General features: G+C 34.6%; 2 protein-coding genes across 2 annotated transcripts in view; one reads left to right on the top strand and one right to left on the bottom strand.

The window, feature by feature from the left end:
* Nucleotides 1-25,895, top strand: part of LOC306653220 (intermembrane lipid transfer protein VPS13B-like) — a gene marked incomplete at its 5' end in the record, with an annotated part of 899,457 nt that overhangs the window by 157,109 nt on the left and 716,453 nt on the right. The window contains 1 exon segment of the mRNA XM_079126163.1: nucleotides 25,158-25,339. Within this exon segment, the coding sequence (XP_078982289.1) occupies nucleotides 25,158-25,339 (182 nt within the window).
* On the bottom strand, nucleotides 4,205-5,536 carry LOC306653357 (poly(rC)-binding protein 2-like). Its single transcript, XM_079126359.1, has one exon. The coding sequence runs from the start codon at nucleotides 5,370-5,372 to the stop codon at nucleotides 4,377-4,379; it is 996 nt and encodes a 331-aa protein (XP_078982485.1). The 5' UTR covers nucleotides 5,373-5,536; the 3' UTR covers nucleotides 4,205-4,376.

Consider the following 25,895-nt stretch of genomic DNA (forward strand, 5'->3'; position numbering starts at 1 on the left):
GGTCTCTGGCTGCCCAGCCCTGGTCCCAGAAGCCCCTTGTGTATCGGATGTCTCCGCTGGCTTGGGAATCCATGGTTGGCTCTGCGTCAGGAGGCTCTCACTGGGCGGTCTGCCCCGGGAAGCTAGCCTAGAGAGGCGTTTCCCGCCGGAGGGGGTTGGGCTGCTTGAGGGAGTCCCTGGCGCCCTGTCCCATATTTCTTGTAAGTTCTGTTCATGGTCTCTTAACATCTTTTCTGCATAGTGAACTTTATCTTCAAGATTATATGTTTTGTCTTTGTTGTCAGCAGCCTATCTTCCAAGCAGTCTATTCTGCTGGTCATGTTTTCCATTGTATTTTTAATTTGGTTTATTAGTTTCTTCATTGCAAGGATTTCTGCTTGATTTTTTTTCAGAAGCTCTGTTTATTGATCTTTCACTTCCTGTTTTTTCTCTCTGATTTCACTCCTTGTATTGTCTTTTATCCTGAACTCAGTGTAATTTTGAATTTTCTAAATTCTTTCTCTGACATTTCCTCCACTGTGGTATCAGTGGATTCTTTTATCGAGGTTTGTTTGGAATGGTTTATTCCCTTGCTTTTTCTCATAGTGTTTGTGGTTTTATCCATTTGTAAGTATGAGTCTGAGGCAGCTGAGCTTCTACTCTATGAACTTATAATTTCTTGAAGGTTTCTAGTACCTCACAGTTTAGGGGGAGACAAATAATGAAAACAACCAATGAAAACAATATACCGCAAACTAAATACTTAGTTCCTATTATAACATCTACAATGTTAATTGCCATTGTAGACAGAAATGGTATGATAAACAATTGCCAACAATAGAAACAGTAAGATGGCAAAAGGGTTTGCTATTTCAATAGCTGAATAGGGAGAATGTAGAAGAGGTAAGATGTGATAATTGTGAGGTAGGAGAGAAAGTAGAAGTAAAAAATTTAAAAGAACAGTTGAGGAGAGAACAATAGAATTTGGCTTTTAGCAAAAGAAATGAGAGAGAAAGAGAATCAAGAGAAATAGACAAGTGAAAAAACAATATAAAACAAATCCAAAACATATACTAATAAAAACCCCTAGCCCTTAAAATCAGTCATGAAAAATAACTTCCTTCAAGAAGTGCTGGAAACGAGAAAAGTTAGACAAATGTGTATATGTACAAATGTCCACGAACCATTAAACACACAATAAAAAATAACATGAGATAATTAAAAAATAAGATTTTTGATGAAAAATTAAGGAAGTTTTTCAGTTGCCATGGTCAAAAATTGTCAGTGAGAATATATATTGGTTGTCTGTTCCCAAGTATCTTTGTTTCTGTTTTTTCTTGAGGTATATATTGAACATGAGAGTAGAAGCCACAGGCTGTCTAGACCTTCCGCTTTTTTTTTTTTTTTTTAAACAGGGTCAAACAAAGCATTTATATGATAGTCTCCTTCGTCTTTTTTTGTTGCTCCTCAGGTTGGTGGATAGAGTTAAAAAATTCAGGGTTTCCTTTCTTGCAAGTATGAGGTGGGTGGGCTGGGGAGTGTTGTGTGCTCCATTCCCAGGGCGGGATCACTGTCTTGTTAGTTCCCTGGTGCTTCTTTCAATGGCAGTTGATCCGAAGATTTTCAATCAGCACAGGTCCAGAGCAGGGAGCTGCTTATCCATGCTGGAAGTCTGTACCTCCTGAGTCTATCCTTGGTTCCCCTTGCTCAGCAGAGAAGCCAATCCTTCAACCCCCTCTGCCACCTGTAAATCCTTTCTTGGCCTTCTGGACTCCATCCCAAAGTGCACCTGGACCTGGTCTTAGGAATTGCTAGACTTAAAAATTGAGAGGAATCCAGTATCTCTCAGATCTGAGTGTTTTGTATTTCTCTGGGTAAAAGTGTGTTTGAATTTCTTTCAGTTTTCAAGACACAGTCTGAATTGTGTGGTGAGCCTCTCCCTCTGCTGCTTTTTGGGCCCAGCTTGTATTACAAACATCTGGGGACCAAGGTTTCGTTCCACAGCCACCAGCCGGCATAGCATTTGAGGAGGCATGACATCTGTCTTGGCTATCCTTGGACGCTATGAGACATGCAGCATCTTCACCACACAAGAATATAGTGTAACTCACCAACTGAATCAGTCCAAGGATATCTTTGATCTCTGATTTCTCTGCATCAAGATATACCACAGTACTGCTTAAAATCTGGGGTCCCCCTCTGATTTGCCTGCAGTGGATTCACCCTGGTGGCTTCCAGCAGTATGATTTTTTTTCTATTTAAATTTTATTATCCAAACCTCTGAATTCCTAAACTGTTTTGAAAGTTCAGTATTAATTCCCTGTAAAGTCTCTCTTTTATGTACTTCACTGAAAAGCTGTTTATTCGCTTTCCTGGTCTCACTCCATGGAGCTGATTAGAAAGCATCACCCCAAGCTTTTTAATTTGTCCCACTTATTTATTCTTGATTTTATTTCTTGTGCTTTTGGATTCTTGTTAACTTAGTGCCATGCCAATCTATTGGAGCATGGGACCCTATGTTTTCTTCTAGCAGTTGCAGAGTTTCTGGTCTAATTTATGAGATTGGGTGTTGTGATACCTCCAGCATCACTCTTCTTAAGATTACTTTGGCTGTTCTAGGTCTTTCATTTTCCATAATGAATTTTAGGACTGCTTTTTCTAGTTTTGTGAAGAATGTCATTGGTATTTTGATAGATATTGCATCAAATATCTATAATGCTTTTTGTAGTGTTGCCATTTTGATAATATTAATTCTTCCCCATCCAACAGCATGGAAGGTTTTTACATCTTTGTAGGTCTTCAGTTTTTTTCTTCAGTATTGTGTTGTTTTTACTGTAGAGATCTTTCCCCTCCTTTGTTAGATTAATTTCTGTGTATTTTATTTTTTGAAGTTATTGTGAATGGGATAGTTTCCCTGATTTCTTTCTCAGTAGAATTGTTACTGGATTACAGAGAAGATAATGATTTGTGAATATTGATCATGTATTCTGCTACTTTGCTGAATTTATCAACTGTACAAGTCTTCTGGTGGAGTGTTTTGGGTCTTTTATATTTAGGAGCGTATTGTCAGCAAACAGATAATTTGACTTGTTTTCTATTTGTCTTTCTTTTCGATTTCCTTCTTTTGCCCGATTGCTCTGGCTAGAGTTTCAAGGACTATATTGAATAGAAGTGATGAGTGGACATTCTTGCCTTGTTCCAGATTTTAAAGGAATTGCTTTCCTTTTTTCTCCCTTCAGTATGATGTTGGGTTTGGGTTTGTCATATGTAGCCTTTATGATGTTGAGGTAAATTCCTTTTGTTCTTAGATTCTTAAGCATTTTTAACATGAATGGATGCTGCATTTTATCAAAGACTTTTTTCTGCATCTGTTGACATGATTATATGATTTTTGTCCTTAATTCTATTAGTTTGGTGAATTGCACATATTGATTTGAATATGTTGAACCAGCCTTGCATCCCTTGGATATAATTCACTTGATCATGATGTACTATCTTTTTGATGAGTTTTTTGAATGTGGTTTGCTAATATTTTATTAAATATTTTTTCATATGTGTTCATCAGGGATGTTTATTTTGTGCTTTTCTTTGCTTGTGTCTTTGTCTGGTTTTGGTATCAATGTGATACTGGCTTCACAGAATGAATTTGGTAGTGTTCCCTCTTTTTCTTTTTAATGGAATAATTTGAAGAGGATTGGAATTTATTCATTAAAGGTCTGATAGAATGTGGCTAAGAATCCATTTGGTTCTGAACTTCATATAGAAGACTTTTAATTGCTATTTCAGTTTCATTGTTTGTTATTAGTCTGTTTAGATTTTCTGTATCTTTATGGTTTTGACAGGTCACATGTGTCTAGAAATTTGCCAGTGTCTTCTAGAGTTTCTAGCTTTGGAGAATAAATTTCTGAAATAATTTCTATTGATCCTCTGGATTTCAGAAATGTCTTTGGTGATATTCCTTTTTTTTTTTTTTTTTTTTTTTTTAAAACCCACATGAATCAGTGTGTCATCCAGTTTCTATTCACAAAGAAAAAGCTCCAGTCCATCTTTTAATTTTTTTGAAAAATTCCTGACATTACAGGACTAAACTGAAATGTATTAATAGTCCACTCTTACATTTCCATGACAAACAGAAAAATTCATGAGCCAAAAAAAAAAAAAAGGGGGGGGGGAGAGAAGCTAATAAAACTAAATATGGATCTCAGCATTAACAGCTGAACAGAGAAAGGAATTAAAACGCTTTAATTAAAAAATCACGAGTGGATGATAAAGTGTGTAGAAACTGAAAATTTACAAACTATTTAAAACCTGGAATCGCTGACTGTTCAGAAACTACACAGATGGATCATGGGTGGTGGTGAACAGCAGAAAGGGATTATGGATGAATCTGCATTCTTCTAGCTGCTCCCCATGCCACCCGTCTCCAAGGAAAGCCTGACGTTGATTAGATACTGAGCCAGGCTAATGCTGGCAGCAGATCCAGTGATGGTAACCTGCCTATCAGTAGACCCTCCCACTGGGTTCGCAATTTTGATCTGCGCCCCAGATATCTGACGGATCTCATTGATTTTGGCGCCTTGACGCCCGATTATGCAGCCAATCAAGTCGTTTGGAATGGTGAGTTCATGAGAAGTAGTCTGAGCAGATGCATCCAAACCTGCCCAATAGCCTTTCACCTCTGGAGAGCTGGATTCAATGCCACCGAATCCGGTGTTGCCATGCGTCATAGGAAAATGAGACTGTTGCATTGCCAACTGGTGCAGCTTGGTCAAATCTGGCTGTGGAATGGCATACTGTCCTTGAATGGTATAGGCCTGACCACCTGCAAAGATGACTGGAGAACTTGACGGCTTGGGCCGGTACGGGATGGTCACGCCCTTCGGGGGGGACTCCAACATGACCACGCAGATCTGTTTGACACACTCAATGATGGATTGCAGAATGCCAGCAATAGTGATGGCCCGCTCAGTTGAATTGGGGAGCATATCCCCTGCCACCTGGACTTGAGCCCCTGTACTCTCTCGTATTTCCTTAATCTTGCAACCACCTTTTCCAATAAGAGAGCCACACTGACTAGCAGGGACCACCAGACTCAGAGTGACCGGGGGTCTACTGGCAGCTGTGCTATTGGTCATAGAGCTGCTGATATCCTCTTCCAGTTTGTCAATGATCATAGCAAAGGCTTTGAAAATGGCATTAGTGGGTCCAGCCAAAGTGATAATTCTCTCAGGACAATTCCCTTCTGAGATGTTGATACGTGCACCACTCTCCTCGCGCATCTTCTTAACTGATTCTCCTTTCTTTCCGATGATACTGCCAACTTCCTTTCCATGCATAAGTAGCCGAATGGTGAGAGTGACATTTAATCCACCTTCAATCACACCGGTGTCCATGTCGAGCAGTGTTATCGGGAGCTGGACTTTGAGTGGTCAAGTCTTTGGTCACTGGTTGGGGTGAAAGCCAAAAACTGCAGGCGCGAGACGACTAAGGGGGAAAGGGGAGCGGGCTGGAAGGGGAAGGGCGGGAGGCCGGGGGCGGAACAATAGGGGCGGGCGGGAAGGCGAGGGGTGCCCAGAGGGCGGGCGGAGGAGGAAGGGGGGGTGGAGGAGGAGGAGGAGGAGGGGGGAAAGAGACCCCGGGGCGGGCGGGCAGGAGAGGGCGCAGGCTGCGGCTGCTCCGGCTGCTGCCTCTGCTGGTCTCTCCTTTTTTTTTTAATCTCTAATTTTGTGAATTTGGGGTCTGCTCTTTCTTTTAGTTAGTTTGGCTAATGGTTTATCAATCTTATTTATCTTTTCAACGAACCAACTCTTTGTTTCATTCATTCCGTGTACTTTTTTAAAATTCTCGAATGTATTAATTTTGGCTCTGATAGTAATTATTTCCTGTCTGCTATTTGTTTTGGCATTAAGTTGTTCTTCCTTTTCTGAGGCCTCAAGGTATATTGCATTAGATTATTTATTTGGAATCTTTCTATTTTGAAAATATGGGCGCTTAGTGCTATAATCTTTCCTCTTAGAATTGCCTTCATGCTGTCACAGAGATGTTGATAAGTTGTGTCTCTGTTCTCATGTCTTTGTACGAACTTCTTGATTTCTTCTTTGATTCTTCTTTCCTCATTAGCATATTATTCATTCTCCATGTTTATGGTTTTTTTATAAATATTTTTGCTCTGTATTTCTAGTTTCATTTCATTAGGGTCTGATAGAATGCATGGATTAAATCTTTCTTTTGGTATTTGCTAAGACTTGAATTGTGATGTAGAATATGGTCTGTTTTTGAAAAGGTTTCATAAACTGCTGAGAAGAAAATGAATTCAGCTGTTTGGGTGAAGTATTCTGTAGGTGTCTGTTAGGTCTATTTGAATTATAATATTATTTAGATTAGAAATATATTTTATGTTTAGATGATCTGTCTATTGGTGTTATGAGTCTGTTGAAATCAGCTAGTGTCATTATATTGGGGGTCCATGTGGGATTTAATGTCAAGAAAACTTTTTTTAAAAAAATTTAATGTAATCAAGTACCTGACATTTGGGATACAAATATTTACTATTGTTATATGTTCTTGTTATAATGCTCCCTTTATCAGTATGTAGTGACCTTCTTTGTCTCTTGTAATTAATTTTTGATTGAAATCTGCTTTGTCATATAGGAGAATATTTAGTCCTGCTTATTTTCACACTCTGTTGCATGTAATATTTTTTTTCCATCCTTGAACTTTAAGGTTATGACTGTCTGCCTATGACATGAGTCTCTTAAAAATAGCATATAGTTTTGTTTTTTATCCATTTGGCCAATCTGTCTTAATTGGGAAGTTTGAAACCATTTGCATTCATTGTTATTGTGGCTAGATGATTATTATTTGCTGCCATTTTGGTCAGTTCCCCATATTTAATTCTATCTTGTTTTTCTTTTAATACAGTTCTTCTAGTGAGCTTCATCTATTTGGAAACTTTGGGGTTTGATTTTGGGTTCTTCTGTGTGCAGTGTATCTTTTAAGTATTCTTTGTAGTGCTGGGTTAGTGGTCATGAATTCTCTCAGTTTATCCTTGTTATGGAACATTTAATTCTAGAAAATAGTTTTGCTGGATACAGCAGTGTTGCCTGCTAATTGATTGTTTTCTTTTACATTATGGTATGTCTCTCTTTCTAGTACCTCCTTGATCGTAGTCTCTGAGGTAAGAAGTCAGAAATGAGCTTTATTGTTTGTCTCTATATGCAACCTGATGTTTTTATCTTGCAGCTGTTGATATACTTTCCTTATTTTCTGTTAGGCAATTTGATTATATGCATCTTGGGGTATTCTTTTTTAATTTTTTCTATTTGTGGTCCTATATGCATCCTGTATGTGAATGTCTTATCTCATTTCTAAGGTGGGAGAAATTTTCTGCTATCTCATTAAAGAGGTTCTTACAGGCCTTTAGCCTGTATCTCCATGTTCTCTTCTATCCCAGTGATCCCCGGATTAGGTCTCTTGCTGTAGTCCCACCATTTTCGTGTATTCTGATCATGTTTGCTATGGTTTGGATATGAGATGTCCACCAAAAGCTCACATGTGAGACAATGCCAAAGGTTCAGAGGAGAAACATTTGGGTTGTGAGAGTCTTAACTTAATCAATGAATTAATCCTTGATGGGGTTAACTGAGTGGTAACTGAAGTGGTAGTGTGTGGCTGGAGGAAGCAGTTTACTGGGGGCATGGCTTTTGGGGTATATATGGAGAGAGGAGTCTGTCTCTGCTTCCTGATTACCATGATGTGAGCTGCTTTGCTTCACCACACTCTCCTACCACGATGTTCAGCCTGACCTCAAGCCCTGAGGAATGGAGTTGGCCCTCTAAGACGTCTGAAACCATGAAACCTAAAATAAACCTTTTTTCCTTTATAGTTGTTTTGGTTCAGTCTTTTAGTCACAGCAGTGAAAAAAGTTGACTAAAACAGATGTTCTTTTCTTTTAAAGCATACTGACTACTCTAATTTATAGCTTGTGTTCAGGGCCTGAAGTTCTGTCTTCAAGGTTTGAAGTTATATTTTTTTCTTTCTCTCTTTCTCTCCCTTCCTTTTCTTTCTTTTCTTTTTTTTTTCCCTTCACCAGAGCTTGAAGCCAGTGGCACTTAACCACTGAGCCACGTCCCTAGCCCTTTTTTCATATTTTATTTAGAGACAGGGTCTTTCTGAGTTCCTTGGAGCCTTGCTCAGTTGCTGAGGCTGGCTCTGTACCTGCAATCCTCCTGCCTCAGCTTCCAGATCCCCTGGGATTACAGGTTGCACCACCATGCTCAGCTCTTGAAGTTCTGTTTTCCATGCAGTCTATTATCTTGCTGATACTTTCAAGTGTATTTTAAATTTGATGCATTGAATATTTCCAGGAGTTGTGATTTTTTTTTCAGTATTTCTATTCTATTTCTCTTTCTTTATTGAAATTGTATTTACTTCCTGTATTAGTTCATTGGATATTTTAATTATCAGTTTTTCGTAGTCTTTCTTTGGAATTTCATCTGCTTCCATACTGTGGGTTCCTTTGTTGGACAAATTTGAATTTTGGTTGGAGATTTGTTTGCCTGTTTCCTCATGTTTTCAAATGTCTTGGGCTTTCATATCAGTTTTATACTTTTATAAACGTATCCTTTGGTGTATTGTTAGTTATCTTTTTGGTTCTAGGGTCTTTTCTCTGTTTTTGCTGTATGAGTAGATGTCTCAGAGAGGGACCTGAGCTCCCCTCTAGTTATTCCTACTTTGGGTTGAGCTCTCTGCTCCTTGACTGTTTTAATATTAATTACTTCTCACTCAACAGCTTTCTCCGTTATGTCTGGGTTAGCATAAGACCTGCCTTCCTCTCTATTCTTCAGATTTCCTCAAGCCAATTTTATTTGCTATGTTTTTGTCTCTCTGACTGTGCTTGCCCACTCCTCCATAATGGGATGGCACTTCTCTAATGTATTATTTATTTTATTATGTTCAAAGTTTCTGACTTTCTGTGTCTCTATGATTATTTTGCTGTTCATTGTTGAATTTCTGTCAACCACTTCACTGAGGAGCAGTCTTCCTGCTTTTTAATCTCAACCCGAGGACGTGCTGGGTAGTGTTTCTTTGCTTTAATCCACTACCTGCCTCTTCCTTGAAGCATTCTTAGTTTTATAAAATCCCTGGAGAAATTTTAAAATTTGTAGAAGTACCAGAAGAATTACTGACACCTGAGAATATAGGTAACTTTAGAAAGCTTTCACAGTACTCCAGAGTTGTGTAGAATGTGGTTTATAAAGTTCTCTATAATAGTTTATAGCATGGTTATGCCAGTTTTTGTGGTAACATTGTTTTTATTTTAAAATTAGAGTTGAACTGGAGGTGTAGCATGATAGTAAAGTACTTGCCAGCATTAAAATATTCAGGGTGTAATTTGAATACAGTGAAGTTCTGCAATTTTAAGTGTACACTTCAGTGATTTTGACAGATTCACAGTTATGTAACTACCACCAAAATCAAGATAAAGAATATTTCTGTAATCTCCAAAATTTGATCCTGTCCCATTGCATCCAGTCCTTCCCTCACCTCTTGGAGCGTCTCATCTGATCCCAATCCTATATACTATGAGTGGGGTTGGCTGCCAATTAGGCAGCAGTTCATTTTTGCTTACTTCATTCTTTGTTTTTCCCCAAAACTCAAGGAGGTGATTAATTCCCTTCACTCGGGCTTCTGGGATTCCTATAGCCCATTGGTGTCATAGACTGAGACACAAAGCATTTTCATTTGCATAAAAAAAGATTTTATAATTAGATTTTCTTTTTTTGGTACCAGGGGTTGAGCCCAGGATGCTTAACCACTGAGTTACATTTCTAGCCCTTTTTACTTATTTTTTTTTTTTTTTTTTTTTTTGAGACAGGTCTTGATGAGTTGCTTAGGGCCTTGCTAAGTTGCTGAGGCTGGCATTAACTTGTGATCATCCTGAGCTACTAGGATTATAGGTGTGCACCACTATGCTTGGCGGCTGTAATTAGATTTTATATACATTTACATGTTTTCATTTCATCAAACATCTTTTGCTCAGGTAATTAATACCTTTGAAAGGTAATGATATGGGCTGGGGTTGTGGCTCAGTATTAGAGCATTTGCCTAGCATGTTCGAGGCATTGGGTTCGATCCTCAGGACCATATAAAAATAAATAAATAAAATAAAGGTCCATCCAGAACTAAGGAAAAAAAAAAGTAATGATACTTTAGAAAGAGATAAAAATAGGAAAATAGAAAAAATTTTGATATGTGACAAATGGGGGGGCTAATATTTTGTGACAAGAAACATAGTAGTGTAATTCTTAAACAAGATTAACTTAAAAAAACTTTAAAAACTTGTTTTACTACTGTTCTATGTATTTTATTTTATTTAATGAATTTATTGTTACCCTGGATTGTATCAAGGTGACCAGTTTTACCTAAATTACAACTGTCATCTGAAATACCTTTTTTATTCATAGCAGAAATAATAATTTTTATTACAAGAAGAAGTGTGTGTATATCTGTGTATATATGTATTTTTTTCCCTTGGAGGGTTTCAAAAGAAGTGAACCTAGGCTTTATTTTGGTTTATGATGTTCTTAAAAATTATGTCATTGAATTTTCTGTGAATTTGTCTTGACTGAATGATCCTAATTAATTAAACCTTGTGTTTTAAAATTTCATAGAAAATTTGCCTTCTAAGTCATCTTTATTTGAAAAACAGTCCAGAAATAAATTTAATATTTTGTTTCAAATCTATTTTTATCAGATATTCTATTTGTCTTTTTCTTAATACTGAATTTTTTTTTTATTTCTATAGATTTTTTTTTTTTTTTATTGTAAACAAATGGGATACATGTTGTTTCAAAGTCAATGTTATACTGGTCTGAGAGTCAATGTTATATTGGTTTGAGACTTGGATTAGTTACTTTCAACACTTTGCCACATTGTAGCTACAAATATTATAATAATCTTTTGTATTAGTAATGTTTATTAATTATTAGAATATTGATACACCATTGGTTGAAAAATCTCCACTAGAAAATCTGATAAATCCCAATATACATTAGTGGTCCTACCAATTTCTTTGATCATGTTTTGGTTCTTATTTGATAATATATTTAAATAAATGACTAATTGAAAAATATATACTTTTATAATTTTAAAAAGAAAAATTTATATATACAGAATTAAAAGAATATGAAAAGCATAAATATAGGTAAATAGCACCTATCTTTATCAGGTAGATTTTTTCTTTTAATTTTTTTTTTTAGTGAAGGTACAAAGAATATTTGACATATAAACAAGCAAGGGGGTGTTAGTACATTGAGAAGTAAGAGTCTCCTTTGATTTTGATTTTAGCAAATTTGAAGTTTTCCACGTGTAATTATATAAGTTGGGTATGAAATTGAATAGATAGGTATTATCTATTTTTAATTCCTTTGTTTAATGTTTCAGTCTTGGTAAAATATTTGGTTCAGTGGAACCTGAATGAGAATTTAGAACCTAAGAATCTTTAGGTTTTTGCCTATGAGTTTGATTTTTGAATACCTGTATCTCTTTCTATGGGAGTTCTATTGGCTTTTTTATCAGGGTTCAGTTTTATCTGTGTGAGCAGTGGAATTATGTTATTATCCTGTGACAACATTCTGTTCTAATGACAGTATCTTTTAAAAAAGTCTGTTTCATTAGTACTGGGGAACTAAAATTGAACAGTATATTGAAAAAAACAGTATATTTATTAAAGGAGAAATGGTTAGTAATGGCTTAAATTGACCTTTTAAAAAAAATCATTGCCTTTAAACTTTATTCCTTCCTGTGTTTTGATGATTTAATCTCTCTTTAATATATTGACTTGACATTTAAGAACATATAATCATGGGAGTTTCCCACATAAACAAGATCATACAATGCATATTTAAGTTATGGAAGAAATTCCTAAGGATAGCATCCTCATATTCTTGTATAGCATTTTGAAGTTAACTGAGTTTTCATTGCATACAGGGAATTATTTGAATCTTAACAACCAACAGTTGTAATAAATAGATCTTACCTTTAATTTATGGATGTATAGTTGAGTGATTAGGGAAACTGAGATGGTGGACCTCGAGTGAGTCACTTGTTCTTGATATTTTTAATTAGTAAATGATAGAACCATTAATAGTAAGCTGGTAACAATTAGCAACCTATTTACAATTTTTATTTTTATTAGTGCATATTAATCTTACAGAATAATAAGCTTCATGCTGGTGTATTTGTATATTGCAAATAACATACTTCAATCATATGCACCCCTTATGACCCTCCCTTACTATCATTCTATACCCTCTCCTTGATTCCTTTCCTCTATTAGTCTGTCTTCTACTCTAATGTTGTCTTTTTAATTTTATTTTTGTAGATTCCAAAAATGAGAGAAAATTCCCGAGAGAGATACTTGTTTTGAGTCTGGCTTCTTTTGTTTAACGTGGTGATTTATAGTTCCATCTGTATTACTGCAAATGATATGATTTCCTTCTTCTTTGTGATTTAATAATACACCATTGTATGTATCTATAAATATTTGTGTGTGTGTGCATACTACATATTCTTTATCCACCATCCATTGATGGTCACCTACGCTGATTCTGTATCTTGGTTGTGGTGAATTGTGCCATGATAAACATGGTTATGCAATTATCTCTATAGTATTCTTTTGGGTATAAACTGTAGAGGGGTGTAGTTGGATCATATGATATTTCCATTTTTAGTTTTTTGCAGTACCTTTATGCTGATTTCCATAGTGATTGTTCTAATTTATATTCTTAACAACAGTGTGTCAGAGTTCCTTTCCCCCCAATATCCATATCACCAGCATTTTTTTGTATTCTTGATAATAGCCATTTTGACTGGGATGAGGTGGAATCTTGATGCATTCACAGATGGCTAAATATTTTGAATATTTTTTTGGGTAATTATTGGCTATTTGTACTTCTCCTTTTGAGAAGTGTGTATTCAGTTTGTTTTCTCATTTATTTGTTGGATTTTTTTGTGTTTAATTTTTGATTTTTTTTTATATTCTGGGTATTAATCCTCAGTCAGAAAGAGTAGGGAGCACAGGTTTTCTCCCATACTTTTGACTGTCTCTTAACTTTCATGATTGTTTCCTTTGCTGTGCAATTTCATTTGTTCGTTCGATTCTTGCTATTATTTCCAGCGTTATTGGAGTCACATGCAAGAAGTTGTTGCTTGTATCTTGAAGTGTTTCCCCAGTGATTTCTTTCAGCAGTTTTAACATTTCAGGTCTTATCTTTAGATCTTTGATCAATTTTGCCTTGATTTTTATTCAGGGCGAAAGATAGGAATCTCTGTCTTCCACATATAGATATCCAATTTTTCCAGTGCCACTTGTTAAAAAGACTGTCTTTTCTCCAATATATGTTTTTTGGACCCTTTTCAAGAATCAGATGACTGGAGCTGCGTGATTTTACTTCTCTCTCCTCTGTTTCTTCAGTCTATGTGTTTATATTTATGCTACTGATATGTTTTTGTTTATGGCTCTTCAGTATATTTTGAAATTGGGTATAGTGATACCTCTTTTGTTGCTCTTTACTCAGGATTATTTTGACTATTTTAAATCTTTATGATTCCATTTGTATTTTATGATTTTTTTTAGTTCTTTGAAGAATGTCAATTTTTAAAAAAAATTTGATTCATTATACACAAATGGAGTACAACTATCATTTCTCTGGTTGTACATGAAGTAGAGTCATACCATATGTACATAGGGTAATGATGTTTGTCTCATTTTATTATCTTTTCTTCTCCAACCCCCTACCCACCCCTCATTTCTGTCTACACAATTCATCCTTCTTCCATTCTTCCCTTACCTCCCCCTGCCCCTGTAATGTATCATCAACCACTTATCCCAAAAGTCATTTGGCCTTTGTTTTTTTGGGATTGACCTATTTCACTTAACATGATATTCTCCAACTCCATCCATTTACCTGCAAATGTCATAATTTTATTCTTCTTTATGGGTGAATAATATTTCATCATATATATGTACCACAGTTTCTTTATCCATTCATCTGTTGAGGGGCAGGTAGGTTGGTTCCACAATCAAGCTATTGTGATTTAAGCTGCTATAAACATTGATGTGGCTACATCACTGTAGTATGCTCATTTTAAGTCCTTTGGGTGTAGGCCAAGGAGTGGGATAACTGGGGCAAATGTGGTTCTATTCCAAGTTTTCTAAGGAATCTCACCATTTTCCAGAGTGGCTGCACTAATTTGTAACCCTGCCAGCAAAGTATGAGTGTACTTTTCTCTCCACATCCTCACCAACACTTTTGTTGCTTGTATTTTTGATAATCTCCATTCTACTTGGGGTGAGATGAAAGCTTAGGATAGTTTTGATTTGCATTTCTCTTATTACTATAGGTGTACATTTTTTCATATGTTTTGATTTCCTTTTATTTCTAGAGGTGTACAGTTTTTCATGTATCTGTTGATTGCTTGGAGATTCTCATCTGTGAAGTGTCTGCTCACTTCCTTAGCCCATTTGTTGATTGGGTTATTTGTATTTTTGGTATAAAGTTTTTTGAGTTCTTTGTAGATTCTGGAGATAAGTGCTCTAACAGAAGTGCATGTGGCAAAGATTTTCTCCCACTCTGTAGGCTCTCTCTTCACATTGTTGATTGTTTCCTTTGCTGAGAAAAAGTTTTTTAGTTTGAATCTATTCTGCTTTTATTTCTTGTGTTTTGGGTGTCATGTTAAGGAAGTCTAGTCCTATGTCAATTTTGGTGGTATTTTGATGGTGATTGCATTGGATCTGTATATGCTTTTGGTAACATGATTATTTTAAAAATAATCAGTTCTGCGGATCCATGAATATGGGGAGTCTTTTCATCTTCTGGTGTTATGTTTAATTTCATTCTTTACTGTTCTGTAGTTTTCATTGTCGTGATCTTTTACCTCTTTGGTTAGGTTATATCTAGGCATTTTATTTATTTATTTTTGTTACAATTGTGAATGGAATTGCAGGGTCTTAATAACTCTGACTCTATTCTTTCTTATGATTTAAAACTTAAAACATATTGCTGTTTTTGTAGAAGAATCTGTTAATATTTTTCAAGTTTCAATTGACTAATGAGTCTTTAATTGTTTAAAATGGTTTTTTTTTTTTTTTTTTTTTGGTGCCAGAAGTGTAAAAACTAATGTTTTTGAAGTGGTAAATGATATTAATAATCACAAAGCCATGTGTAAATCCGTCTATGAAAAATACAGCAAAATCCAAAAACATTGTCTTTTGATGGCATATAGTAAGGGAATGTGACTTTGTCAGACAAATTATCAGCTGGGTGAATATCAAGGTATGTGGAATAATTATTAAGGCTATAGACAAGTGGAAAAATATAGTGAAAGACTGGATAACAGGTGAGAAACTGAAGAAGGTCAGAGGAGGTGGGAGCAGTTTTAGGTGAGTCTAGACATCCAAGCAGGGTCGCACTATGGAGGGTATCACAGAACGGTTTAAAGATTTTAATCTGTTGCAAAAGCTGTGAGATGCAAAATATTTTAGTAAGGGAAGGACATAATTAGAGATATCTTACAAAAACAAGTCAAACAAATCTGACTGTTGGTATATGAATTAAACAGTGCTTATGGAGAACTGTATCAATACTTGGAAGAGCAAGGAAGAAAATGCACATACCATTGTGTTAATCATATTGGCTTTCCACTGCCTACCTTGGTATAGAGAGATTTTCATGATATATAGTGATCAAAAAAAAAGTTACAGAATATATCATACAAAATTTTACTATTTATTTAATAAAAAAAATACATGCATAGATGTAAGGTCCAGAGTACCACTAAGTTTTGTGGATTTTTTAAAAATTCATTTTTATTGTAAACAAATGGGATACATCTTGTTTCTCTGTTTGTACATGAATAGAGGCATACCATTTGTATAATCATACATTTACCTAGGGTAATAGTTTTTGATTCATTCTGTTATTTTTTTCTCTCCCTCCCACCCCTCTTATCCCTCTATAGAGTCCCTCCTTCCTCCATTCTTGCCCCCTTCCCACCCCCTATATGTGTCGTCATCCACTTATCAGTGAGATCATTCGTCTTAGGTTTTTTGAGATTGGCTTATCTCACTTAGCATGATATTCTCCAATTTCATCCATTTGCCTCCAAATGCCATAATTTTATCATTCTTTATGGCTGAGTAATATTCCATTGTATATACATATAGCACAGTATCTTTATCCATTCATAAATTGAATGACATCTAGGTTGGTTCCACAGTCTGGCTATTGTGAATTGAGCAGCTATGAACATTGTTGTGGCTGTATCTCTGTAGTATGCTGATTTTAAGTCCGTTGGGTATAGGCCAAGGAGTGGGATAGCTGGGTCAAATGGTGGTTCCTTTTTAAGTTTTCTAAGGAATCTCCACACTGCTTTCCAGAGTGGCTGCACTAATTTGCAGTCCCACCAGCAATGTATGAGTGTACCTTTTTCCCCACATCATCCTTGCTAACACCTGTTGTTGCTTGTATTCTTGATAATCGCCATTCTAATTGGGGTGAGATGGAATCATAGGGTGGTTTTGATTTGCATTTCTCTTATTAAAAAAGATGTTGAACATTTTTTCATGTTTGTTGATTGCTTGTAGATCTTCTTCTGTGAAGCATCTGTTCATATCCTTAGCCCATTTGTTGCTTGGGTTGTTTGTATTCTTGGTGTAGAGTTTTTTGAGTTCTTTTATATTCTAAAAATTAGTGCTCTATCTGAAATATGAGCGGCAAAGATTTTCTCCCACTCTGTAGGCTCTCTCTTCGCATTACTGATAGTTTCCTTTGCTGAGAGAAAGCTTTTTAGTTTGAATCTATCCCAGTTATTGATTCTTGCTTTTATTTCTTGTGCTATGGGAGTCCTGTTAAGGAAGTCTGATCCTAAGCCAACGAGTTGAAGATTTGGACCTACTTTTTCTTCTATAATCTGCAGGGTCTCTGGTCTGATTACAGGGTTCTTGATCCATTTTGAGTTGAGTTTTGGGCAGGGTGAGAGATAGGGGTTTAGTTTCATTCTGTTGCATATGGATTTCCAGTTTTCCCAGCACCATTTGTTGAAGAGGCCATATTTTGTCCATTGCCTATTTTTGGCACCTTTGTGTAGTATGAGAAAATTGTATTTGTTTGAGTTTGTGTGCATGTCCTCTGTTCTGTACCATTGATCTACCTGTTTATTTTGGTACTAATACCATGCCGTTTTTGTTAATATTGCTTTGTAGTATCGTTGAAGATGTAGTATTGCGATACCCCCTGCTTCATTCTTACTGCTAAGGATTGCTTTAGCTATTCTGGGTTTCTTATTCTTCCAGATGAATTTCATGATTGCTTGCTCTATTTCTGTGAGGGATGTCATTGGAATTTTAATTGGAATTGCATTGAATCTGTATAGCACTTTTGGTAGTATGGCCATTTTGACAATATTAGTTCTGCCTATCCAAGAACATGGGAGATCTTTCCATCTTCTAAGGTTTTCTTTAATTTCTTTCTTTAGTGTTCTGTAGTTCTCATTGTAGAGGTGTTTCACCTCTTTTGTGAGATTGATTCCCAAGTATTTTATTTTTTTCGAAGCTATTGTGAATTAGGGTAGTTTTCCTAACTTCTCTTTCTGAAGATTCATCACTTATGTATAAAAATGCATTGGATTTATGAGCATTAATCTTATATCCTGCTACTTTACTGAATTCACTTATGAGTTCTAAAGGTTTTCTTGTGGAATTTTCTGGTTCCTCTAAATATAGAATCATGTCATCAGCAAATAGGGATAGTTTGAGTTCTTCTTTTCCTATTCATAACCCTTTAATTTCTTTGGTCTGTCTAATTGCTCTGGCTACAGTTTAGTGGACAATGTTGAATAGAAGGAGTGAAAGAGGGCATCCCTTTCTTGTTCCAGATTTTAGAGGGAGTGCTTTCAGTTTTTCACCATTTAGAATGATATTGGCCATGGGCTTAGCATAGATGGCCTTTACAATGTTAAGGAATGTTCCCACTATCCCTATTTTTTCTAGTGTTTTGCAAATGAAGGGGTGCTGTAATTTATCAAATGCTTTTTCTGCATCTATCGAAATAATCATGTGATTCTTAACTTTAAGTCTGTTGATATGGTGAATTACATTTATTGATTTATAGATGTTGAACCAGACTTGCATCTCTGGGATAAAATCTACTTGATTATGGTGCACAATCTTTTTAACATATTTTTGTATGCGATTTGCTAAAATTTTGTTGAGAATTTTTGCGTGTATGTTCGTTAAGGATGTTGTTCTGAAATTTTCTTTCCTCGATGTGTCTCTGTGTGGTTTAGGTATCAGGGTGATACTGGCTTCATAGAATGAGTTTGGGAGGGTTCCCTCCTCTTCTGTTTCATGGAATACTTTGAGAAGTATTGGAATGAGCTCTTCTTTAAAGGTTTTGTAGAACTCGGCTGAGAACCCATCTGGTCCTGAACTTTTCTTTGTTGGTAGGCTTTTGATGACTTCTTCTATTTCATTACTTGAGAATGATCTATTTAAATTGTGTTTGTCCTCCTCGTTCAGTTTAGGTAATTCATATGTCTCTAGAAACCTGTTGATGTCTTTGAGATTTTCTATTTTGTTGGAGTAGAGATTTTCAAAATAGTTTCTAATTATGTTTTGTATTTCACTCCTGTCTGTTGTGATATTTCCTTGTTTATTCCGAATTTTAGTAATTTGAGTTTTCTTTCTTCTCTGTGTTAGTGTTGCTAAGGGTTTATCAATTTTGTTTATTTTTTCAAAGAACCAACTATTTATTTTGTCAATTTTTTCAATTGTTTCTTTTGTTTCAATTTTATTGATTTTGGCTGTGATTTTAACTATTTCCTGTCTTCCAGTTCTATCCTATTGGTTATGCTTTCTATGGAGTTTTTAATTTGGTTTATTGTTTCTTTCATCAAGGATTTCTGTTTTTTTCTTTCAATATCTCTAACTCTTTATTGAAATGTCCTTTTGCTTCCTGTATTTGCTCTTTTAACTGTCAATTGGTGCGATCATTCAATGCCTGCATTTGCCCTTTCATCTCATTCTTGAATGCCTGCATTTTGCTCTTTCATCTCTTGATTTGCTTCCCTGTTTGTTTTGATTATGTACATTCTGAACTCCCTTTGTGACATTTCTTTTGCCATGCTTTCATTGGAGTATATTGCTATACCATCTAGGTTTGGGGCATTTTCTTCCCTTGTTTTCTCATATTGTTCATATATCTATCCATCTACTAGTGAAACTGGGATATTGCAGATTTCCTTTATTGACTAATATTGTCTCTGTAGATTTCCAATAACCTCTTAGCGTTCAGTAGCCTGAAGTGTTCGAGGAACTTGATAATGCCGTGCTCCACTAGGAAGCTGGCCTTGTAGGGGTGGTGCCCTTCAGATGGGGTGTATTCCCCAGTGGCTGTGAGTTGGTCCCGAGTCTCTCTTCTCGTCTCCTGGGTCTTGTCGGAGGTCTTCTAGCCTCCTGTAGGTGTCTCAGGAACGGAGTTGCCCTTCCAATGTTGATGGCCACGCCCACAGAAGTAGTTCAAAACACCTGCACCGGCCTATAAGGAATCCTGTGGCTAACTCTGTGATGGCGACAAACCTCAGAGTGGTGGTCGGGTGGGGTTGTTCAGTGATGACGTCTGTCTTTGGCATGTTGGTTGGGTGGGTTGGCTACCCATCACTCAGCTCTGCAAGGCAGGCGGGTTGGGTGCCCACCTGCTACCTCCAGGATGCAAGCGGCCTGACTCTTGTGGATGGTTTTATATGAATGGTGGGTAGCACCTAATTTATGTAGTATAATAGTTAATATCAAGGACCCCAGAAGTAGATTGCTTGCATTAAATTCATGTCTCCTGCACTTACTAACCTTATAAACTTGGGAAATTTATTTTCTCTCCTTTGTGCCTTAGTTTTCTCATTTGTAAATTGGGGGGAATTTGTCATTCCTATTTTAGTATTATTTTGAGGATTAAATAAGTTAATAAATGCTGCCTTGAGCAGTTTTTGTCACATAAGATTTTTATTCATTTGTGACCTAGTCAGAAAAATTATCCATTTTCTGCATGTTAACTTACATTCACATCTTTACCCAACCTGTAAAAGTGAATATACATTGCAATAGGTCATCTTTTCTATTAAAGATCATGTAAAATTCTGTTTGACCAAATGACAATAAAAGAAAGAGTATTTTAAGTTATATGTATTAATATAGTAGTTATAACCAATTGGTACATTTTTTAACTTGTAGAAGACTTGTGATGAAAAGTAACAACAGACTGTGTGAAGATATTCACAAACTATATATCTGACAGAATTTTTTTATGCAGACTATTTAAAGAAGTCTAATAACTTAATGAGAAAAAACTTCCAACCAATATATAAATGAACTAAAGACTTGAACAAACATTAAACAAAGGAAGATATATTAAGCATGTGAAAAAGTACTTGAGTCGTAAGGGAAATGCCAGTTAAAATCACACTGACAATGCTCATAAAAACTTTATGCAGAATAGTTCCAACGTGGAAGCAACCGTGAGATGAAACAAATTGTGGTATGTTTGTATAATGAAGTACAACTCATCGATAAAAAATAATGAACTGGTGATACACAAAAATTGTGTATCTTGAATAAAAACATTTGACACAGAAGAAATGTACAATGGTCTGTGATTCTATTTATTTGAATTTCTATAAGAGTTAAAACTAACCTGTGGTGAAGAATGTAAAATTTTGGGCTTCTGAGAAGATGGAGAACGATTGTTTGGTAAGGATATAAGGGAAACTCCTGGGAAGATGACAATTTCTGTATTTCAGTTGTGAGTAGGTTATAACATAGGTATGAGTATTTGTCAAAACTCAAACATTTATATGATACAGATTTTCAAATTTGCTGTTGGTTAATTTTATCTAACCAAAAAAAGGAGTTCAAACCTGCAGTCTTGTTTGGTTTCTTAAATTGTGTGAATTGACAACTAGTTAATAGGAGTTTTCCATTCTTAAAACATTTTATATTTATTCTTAGCTTGACTATATCAATCAGTAGATTTGTTTAGGATAATAATACCTGGGTGTCTCATCCATGGAGAAGGATTACGAATATGTCAAAGAAGGATTACAAATATGTTGCATATATTAGGATTGGAGATATCAGAAGGAATTCATGGTTTCTAATGTAAAGGTATATGTTACATGTATACCTTTTTTGTTCAAATTGTAGCCATTTTGTTTTTATTTTGCCTCATTTCTTTGTTGAGTTTAAACCTTAGAGCATGCTGTTGTGCCCCCCACTGTTGCTCCTAAGGCGTAGAATTTCTAATAGGAAATTTTCATTGTTGGTGGGGCATATTGAACTTTATACAAGTTAGTGGAATTTTTGTTTCCTGTTAAAAGGATCCTTTCTTTAAATGAAATTTTACTCTGGAACTTATTAAGTAAAAAATTCACAGTGACAATTCTCAGATGAAGTTGGGGAGATATGCAGCTCAGTATCATGCAGTTTTTTTTTTTTTTTTTTTTTTAAACACAGCAAATGTTTCAAGTTTCTCCATGAGTATAGATTTGCTTTTAAGTTGTAGTATTGTGTGGTAGAGTCTAATGCTTAGTAATTGCTTCATAAATGTGGATTTAATTGGGTATTCTCTCTTTGGAATTATAGTTTTTGAGAGATTTAAAAATCTTAGAAACTCATACATAGTCCTCTAGTAAATTTATAATTACTCATTTTTAAAAAACAACTTTATTGAGACAATATTAGCCTGCTTTAAGAATAAAATTCAAAGAATTTTAGTTAATTTTTGAATTTTGGGATAAGTCAACAGAATTCACATCACTCAGTTAGAGTCTCTTTTTTACACTGTTAGTGCTTGTTCCCATTTGAACGTTAGGAATCTACAGACATACTTAAATATCTACATATATACTTCCCCTAGGTGTTGTCTGTCACTGGAATCTATGGTGTGTGGTCTTTTGTTTCAAAGTTTCTCCATGTGTAACTATATCATACTTTATTCCTTTTTATTGTTAAACAGGATTTTGTTGTATGGAGAGATTACATTTTATTTTTTCACTCACCAGGTGATGGACATTTAGGTTGTTTATAACTTTAATACTATTATCATAAAAATTAATGTTAAGATAACATATCAATAATGTTAATATTTTATTATAAGACATAAAATAATACAAACTACGGGAATCTTTGTGTAAACTTACATTTTCATTTTCTTGGGTGGATACCTAGAGAGGAATTATTGGGTAATACAGTAAATTCATATTTTTAACTGTTTAACTTTTTAAGAAACTGCCAATAAGTGTTGGCTAATGTCTCCATTTTACATTGTTTTCAACAATGGATAAGGGTTCCTGTTTTTCCACAGTCATGTCAACTCTCGTTATTCTCTTTTTGATTGTACCTGTTCTAATGGATGTGAAATAGTACCTCATGGTGGCTTTATAAGAATTCATTTTTGTTTGCTTACTACATTGTGAGACTTTGTATTTTATGCATTACAATAATCATGTTCATTGTATTTTCCTTTTAGTAGTGGGCATCATATACTTCCTATTTTTTGTTCCCATCTGCTATCTAATATTTAAATTTAAATAATATTTATTTCAGAAATTTGAAAAACAGTGAAGTATTTTTATATTCTCAACAGGATATGATTTATAAAAAGATTGTATAAAATTAATTTGTAAGTGTTAAAATCATTGTAATAAAATATAATACCTGATAGTGATAAGAGTATTAAGAAAAGCTTATGTGGTTATACTGCTGAACAGTAGTAATATCATACATATATTTTAAAAAAAAGAAGCATTTGTAATCATGTGGAAAGATCTTGGTTATTTCTAAAATATGTAGCTTAGTCATAAAAGCAGATTGTGTATATATACATATTCCCATTGAATTTATAATTGTTACATTCAGATACATGAGGACAACATACAGAGTTCTCTAAGTGTATCTGCTTAAACGTGATTATCTGTGGGGAGTGGAATGGGAGTAAAGAATAATTTTACCTTTTGGACTGGGGATATATCTTAATTGGTAGAGTGGTTGCCTAGCATGCACACGGCCCTGTGTTCAATTCTTAGTACCACCACCCCCCCAAAAAACCAAAAAACAATATCTTTAACTTTTCTTTTCATTTTACTACCATTTAATTTTTTACACCTTTAAAACTTTTTTCCATTGAGTATGATATGTTATATAGGTAATCTTTATGCAAAGAAATATACATATTAGGCTTTTGAAATGTACTTATAAGCTGAATTAGTACATTTTATTTTGGAAACAGTGAACTAATCTTATTTTACCATACAGGATATGAGTAATAACAAAAATACATTTTTTGGAACCATTTTTTATGCTAAAACTTTGCATTTGGGGACTGTACATAAATCTTCAAATCCAGCTGTTGCTGAGAATATTCTTTCAATTGCTGTAAGGTGTGTTGATTTTAAGAGAATGGATGTCTGTTCCTCAAGTGTACCTTTAGCCAAAATTTTATGGTGTCCCTGTGATCCTGAATGGATTGCATCCAGTAGTAAGAACCACATTTACATTTTTTTCTATTTAAAATCTGAAAGAAAAAAAATGTCTTTATAGGAATGGCAGATTGGTCCAGAAATTTCATCAGCCCTATATTAGTTTGTTAGCAAGTGGCCCAATAATAATCTATTAAAGTATTTGTTAATTAGGGCATATTCATTTTCAGTCTTTGCTACTAAATATCAAGACGTACTTGTTTCTGTTTCCTTCAATTTATCCTGGAGTTTGTCCAAGTTGAGTTTTAATGAGTTGTTTATCTCACTAGTTACACTAAAATTTATATTTCCTTGGAGAGTTATGTCTAAATTGATAGTTTTTAAACCTATTCTGTAAAATGAACATATGTTCAGACTAAGACTTCTTGGTATGAGAAATAGGTATTTGTTGAATAAATTAACTGTTAAAATTTAGCTTTAGTAATATCAAAACAATTGAGTCCAGAATGTTAGATATTTTTAATATGAATTTTTATTGTGATGTTTTAAGTAAAGTGTAATAAATGTATATTGGCATAAATTATAATGAAAATCACACATTTACAGAGTTTTCATTGATATTTTAAGGACTCCCAAGTAAATTAGCTAAGTTGTAGAAGCTATAGAACTTTTTAAAAATTTGTGGAGCCAAATTGATGTAGTGCTATGATTTAGGTAATAAATAGATGGGTGTTTGTTATTTTCCATACATGTTAATCTATTGGATATATTTCCAAAATGAGAAAATAAATGAAAAAAATCCTTTTCATTGATATTGTTATACTATTGTGCAAGTTACCATTTATTGCCAAATCACTTCAAATTTATTTATTTTAGCTTCAGTATTACCAAGGTATTTAACAGAAGTGTAATAAAATGTACTATTATTTGTGGTTGGTTATAGCTGAAAAATAAAACCACGAAAACATTTCATGCATGCATGACATAATTACCTTGTTTATTTTGAAATTTTTACTTTTATACAAAAAGTATTATTTTCTTTTATGTTAATTTTGAATGAGAGAATTGCATGCTACCCTTAGGCATTCAAAATGTTATCTTTCCATATTACTGGCAAGTAGAGGCCTGGGAATAAAGTAAATACTTCATAAATATTTGTGATATGAAGCTTAGGACAGAGGGTTCTGGATGAGATCACTTAGAATTAAATTCTAATTTTTCCACTTACTATTATGATATTTTAATTTATGTGTTAGTTTTTGCATCTGAAAAGTGAGTGTGATAGACCCTTGTAGGCTTATTATGACAGAATTATATGGGTTAATAGATATATTTTTAAAATACAGAATTGCTAGTAATTCTCTGTGTTAACTTGTATTATTTTCATTGTTTTTTGATACTTGATCTAAGAAGTATAATTGCTTCAGCAAAATTTTTGTGTTTATGGATATTATTCTAGTTTGTATTTTTATTATTTTGAGAATTTCTGAAATAGACTTGTTTAAATATTATCAGAATTGCATACCTAACAGATTTAATTCCATTTAAAAACATTCTGAATGTATATCTTTCTTCCCTTGCAATTCAATTCATTTTATATGTTGTTTATTAATGCTGTTTATTATTATTTTTTCTGTTTTCTTGTACAGGACCAAAAGATCTCAAATTGTTATAACTGAAGGTATATTTGAACTTCCAAATCTCACAATTCAAGCTACAAGAGCACAGACGCTTCTGCTGCAAGCAGTATATCAAAGTTGGTCTCATATTGGAAATATCAGCTCTTCAGCAGTGAATGAAGTTTTGATGAATGAAGTCTTCCAAACTGTAGGTCAGAACACAGTTTTCTTGAAAAATAAAAGGGAAATTTGTAGTAGAGGTAACTAGTATTTTGTCATTCAAATCCATATCTTGCTCAACTTAAATCATATTTCTGTTGAAAGTGGGTATTTATAGCTTATGTTTAAAAATCTAAGTTGTGGGATAATTTGGTTCCCTGATCCAAATTTCTGGATATGCTTTTTGTACTAGGAAGATAATATTTTTCTACTAATATACAGTTTTAAAATTTATTTTAATCAATTAATTTATTTTTTAAAATTAATACCAGGGATTAAGCCCCATGGTGCTTATCACTGAGCCACATCTCCACCCCTTTTTATTTTTTATTTTGAGATAGTGTCTTACTAAGTTGTTTAAGACCTCGTTAGTTGCTGAGGCTGGACTCCAACTTGGAATTCTCTTGCCACAGCCTCCTGATATGATGGGATTGCAGGCATGTGTCACTGGGCCCAGCTGGTTTTAATTTTTTTAGGGTGGGCCATCATAAATGTGTAAACTAATAGGATACAATGAGAAGTTTTGATATTTGTTTGTAATGTGTAATG

The sequence above is a fragment of the Sciurus vulgaris genome (genome assembly GCF_902686455.1).
Source record: "Sciurus vulgaris genome assembly, chromosome: 1".
Classification (NCBI taxonomy): domain Eukaryota; kingdom Metazoa; phylum Chordata; class Mammalia; order Rodentia; family Sciuridae; genus Sciurus; species Sciurus vulgaris.

Excerpts from the sequence above, each read along its gene's own strand:
- LOC306653357 (XM_079126359.1), bottom strand. The coding sequence starts at position 5,372 with ATGGACACCGGTGTGATTGAAGGTGGATTAAATGTCACTCTCACCATT.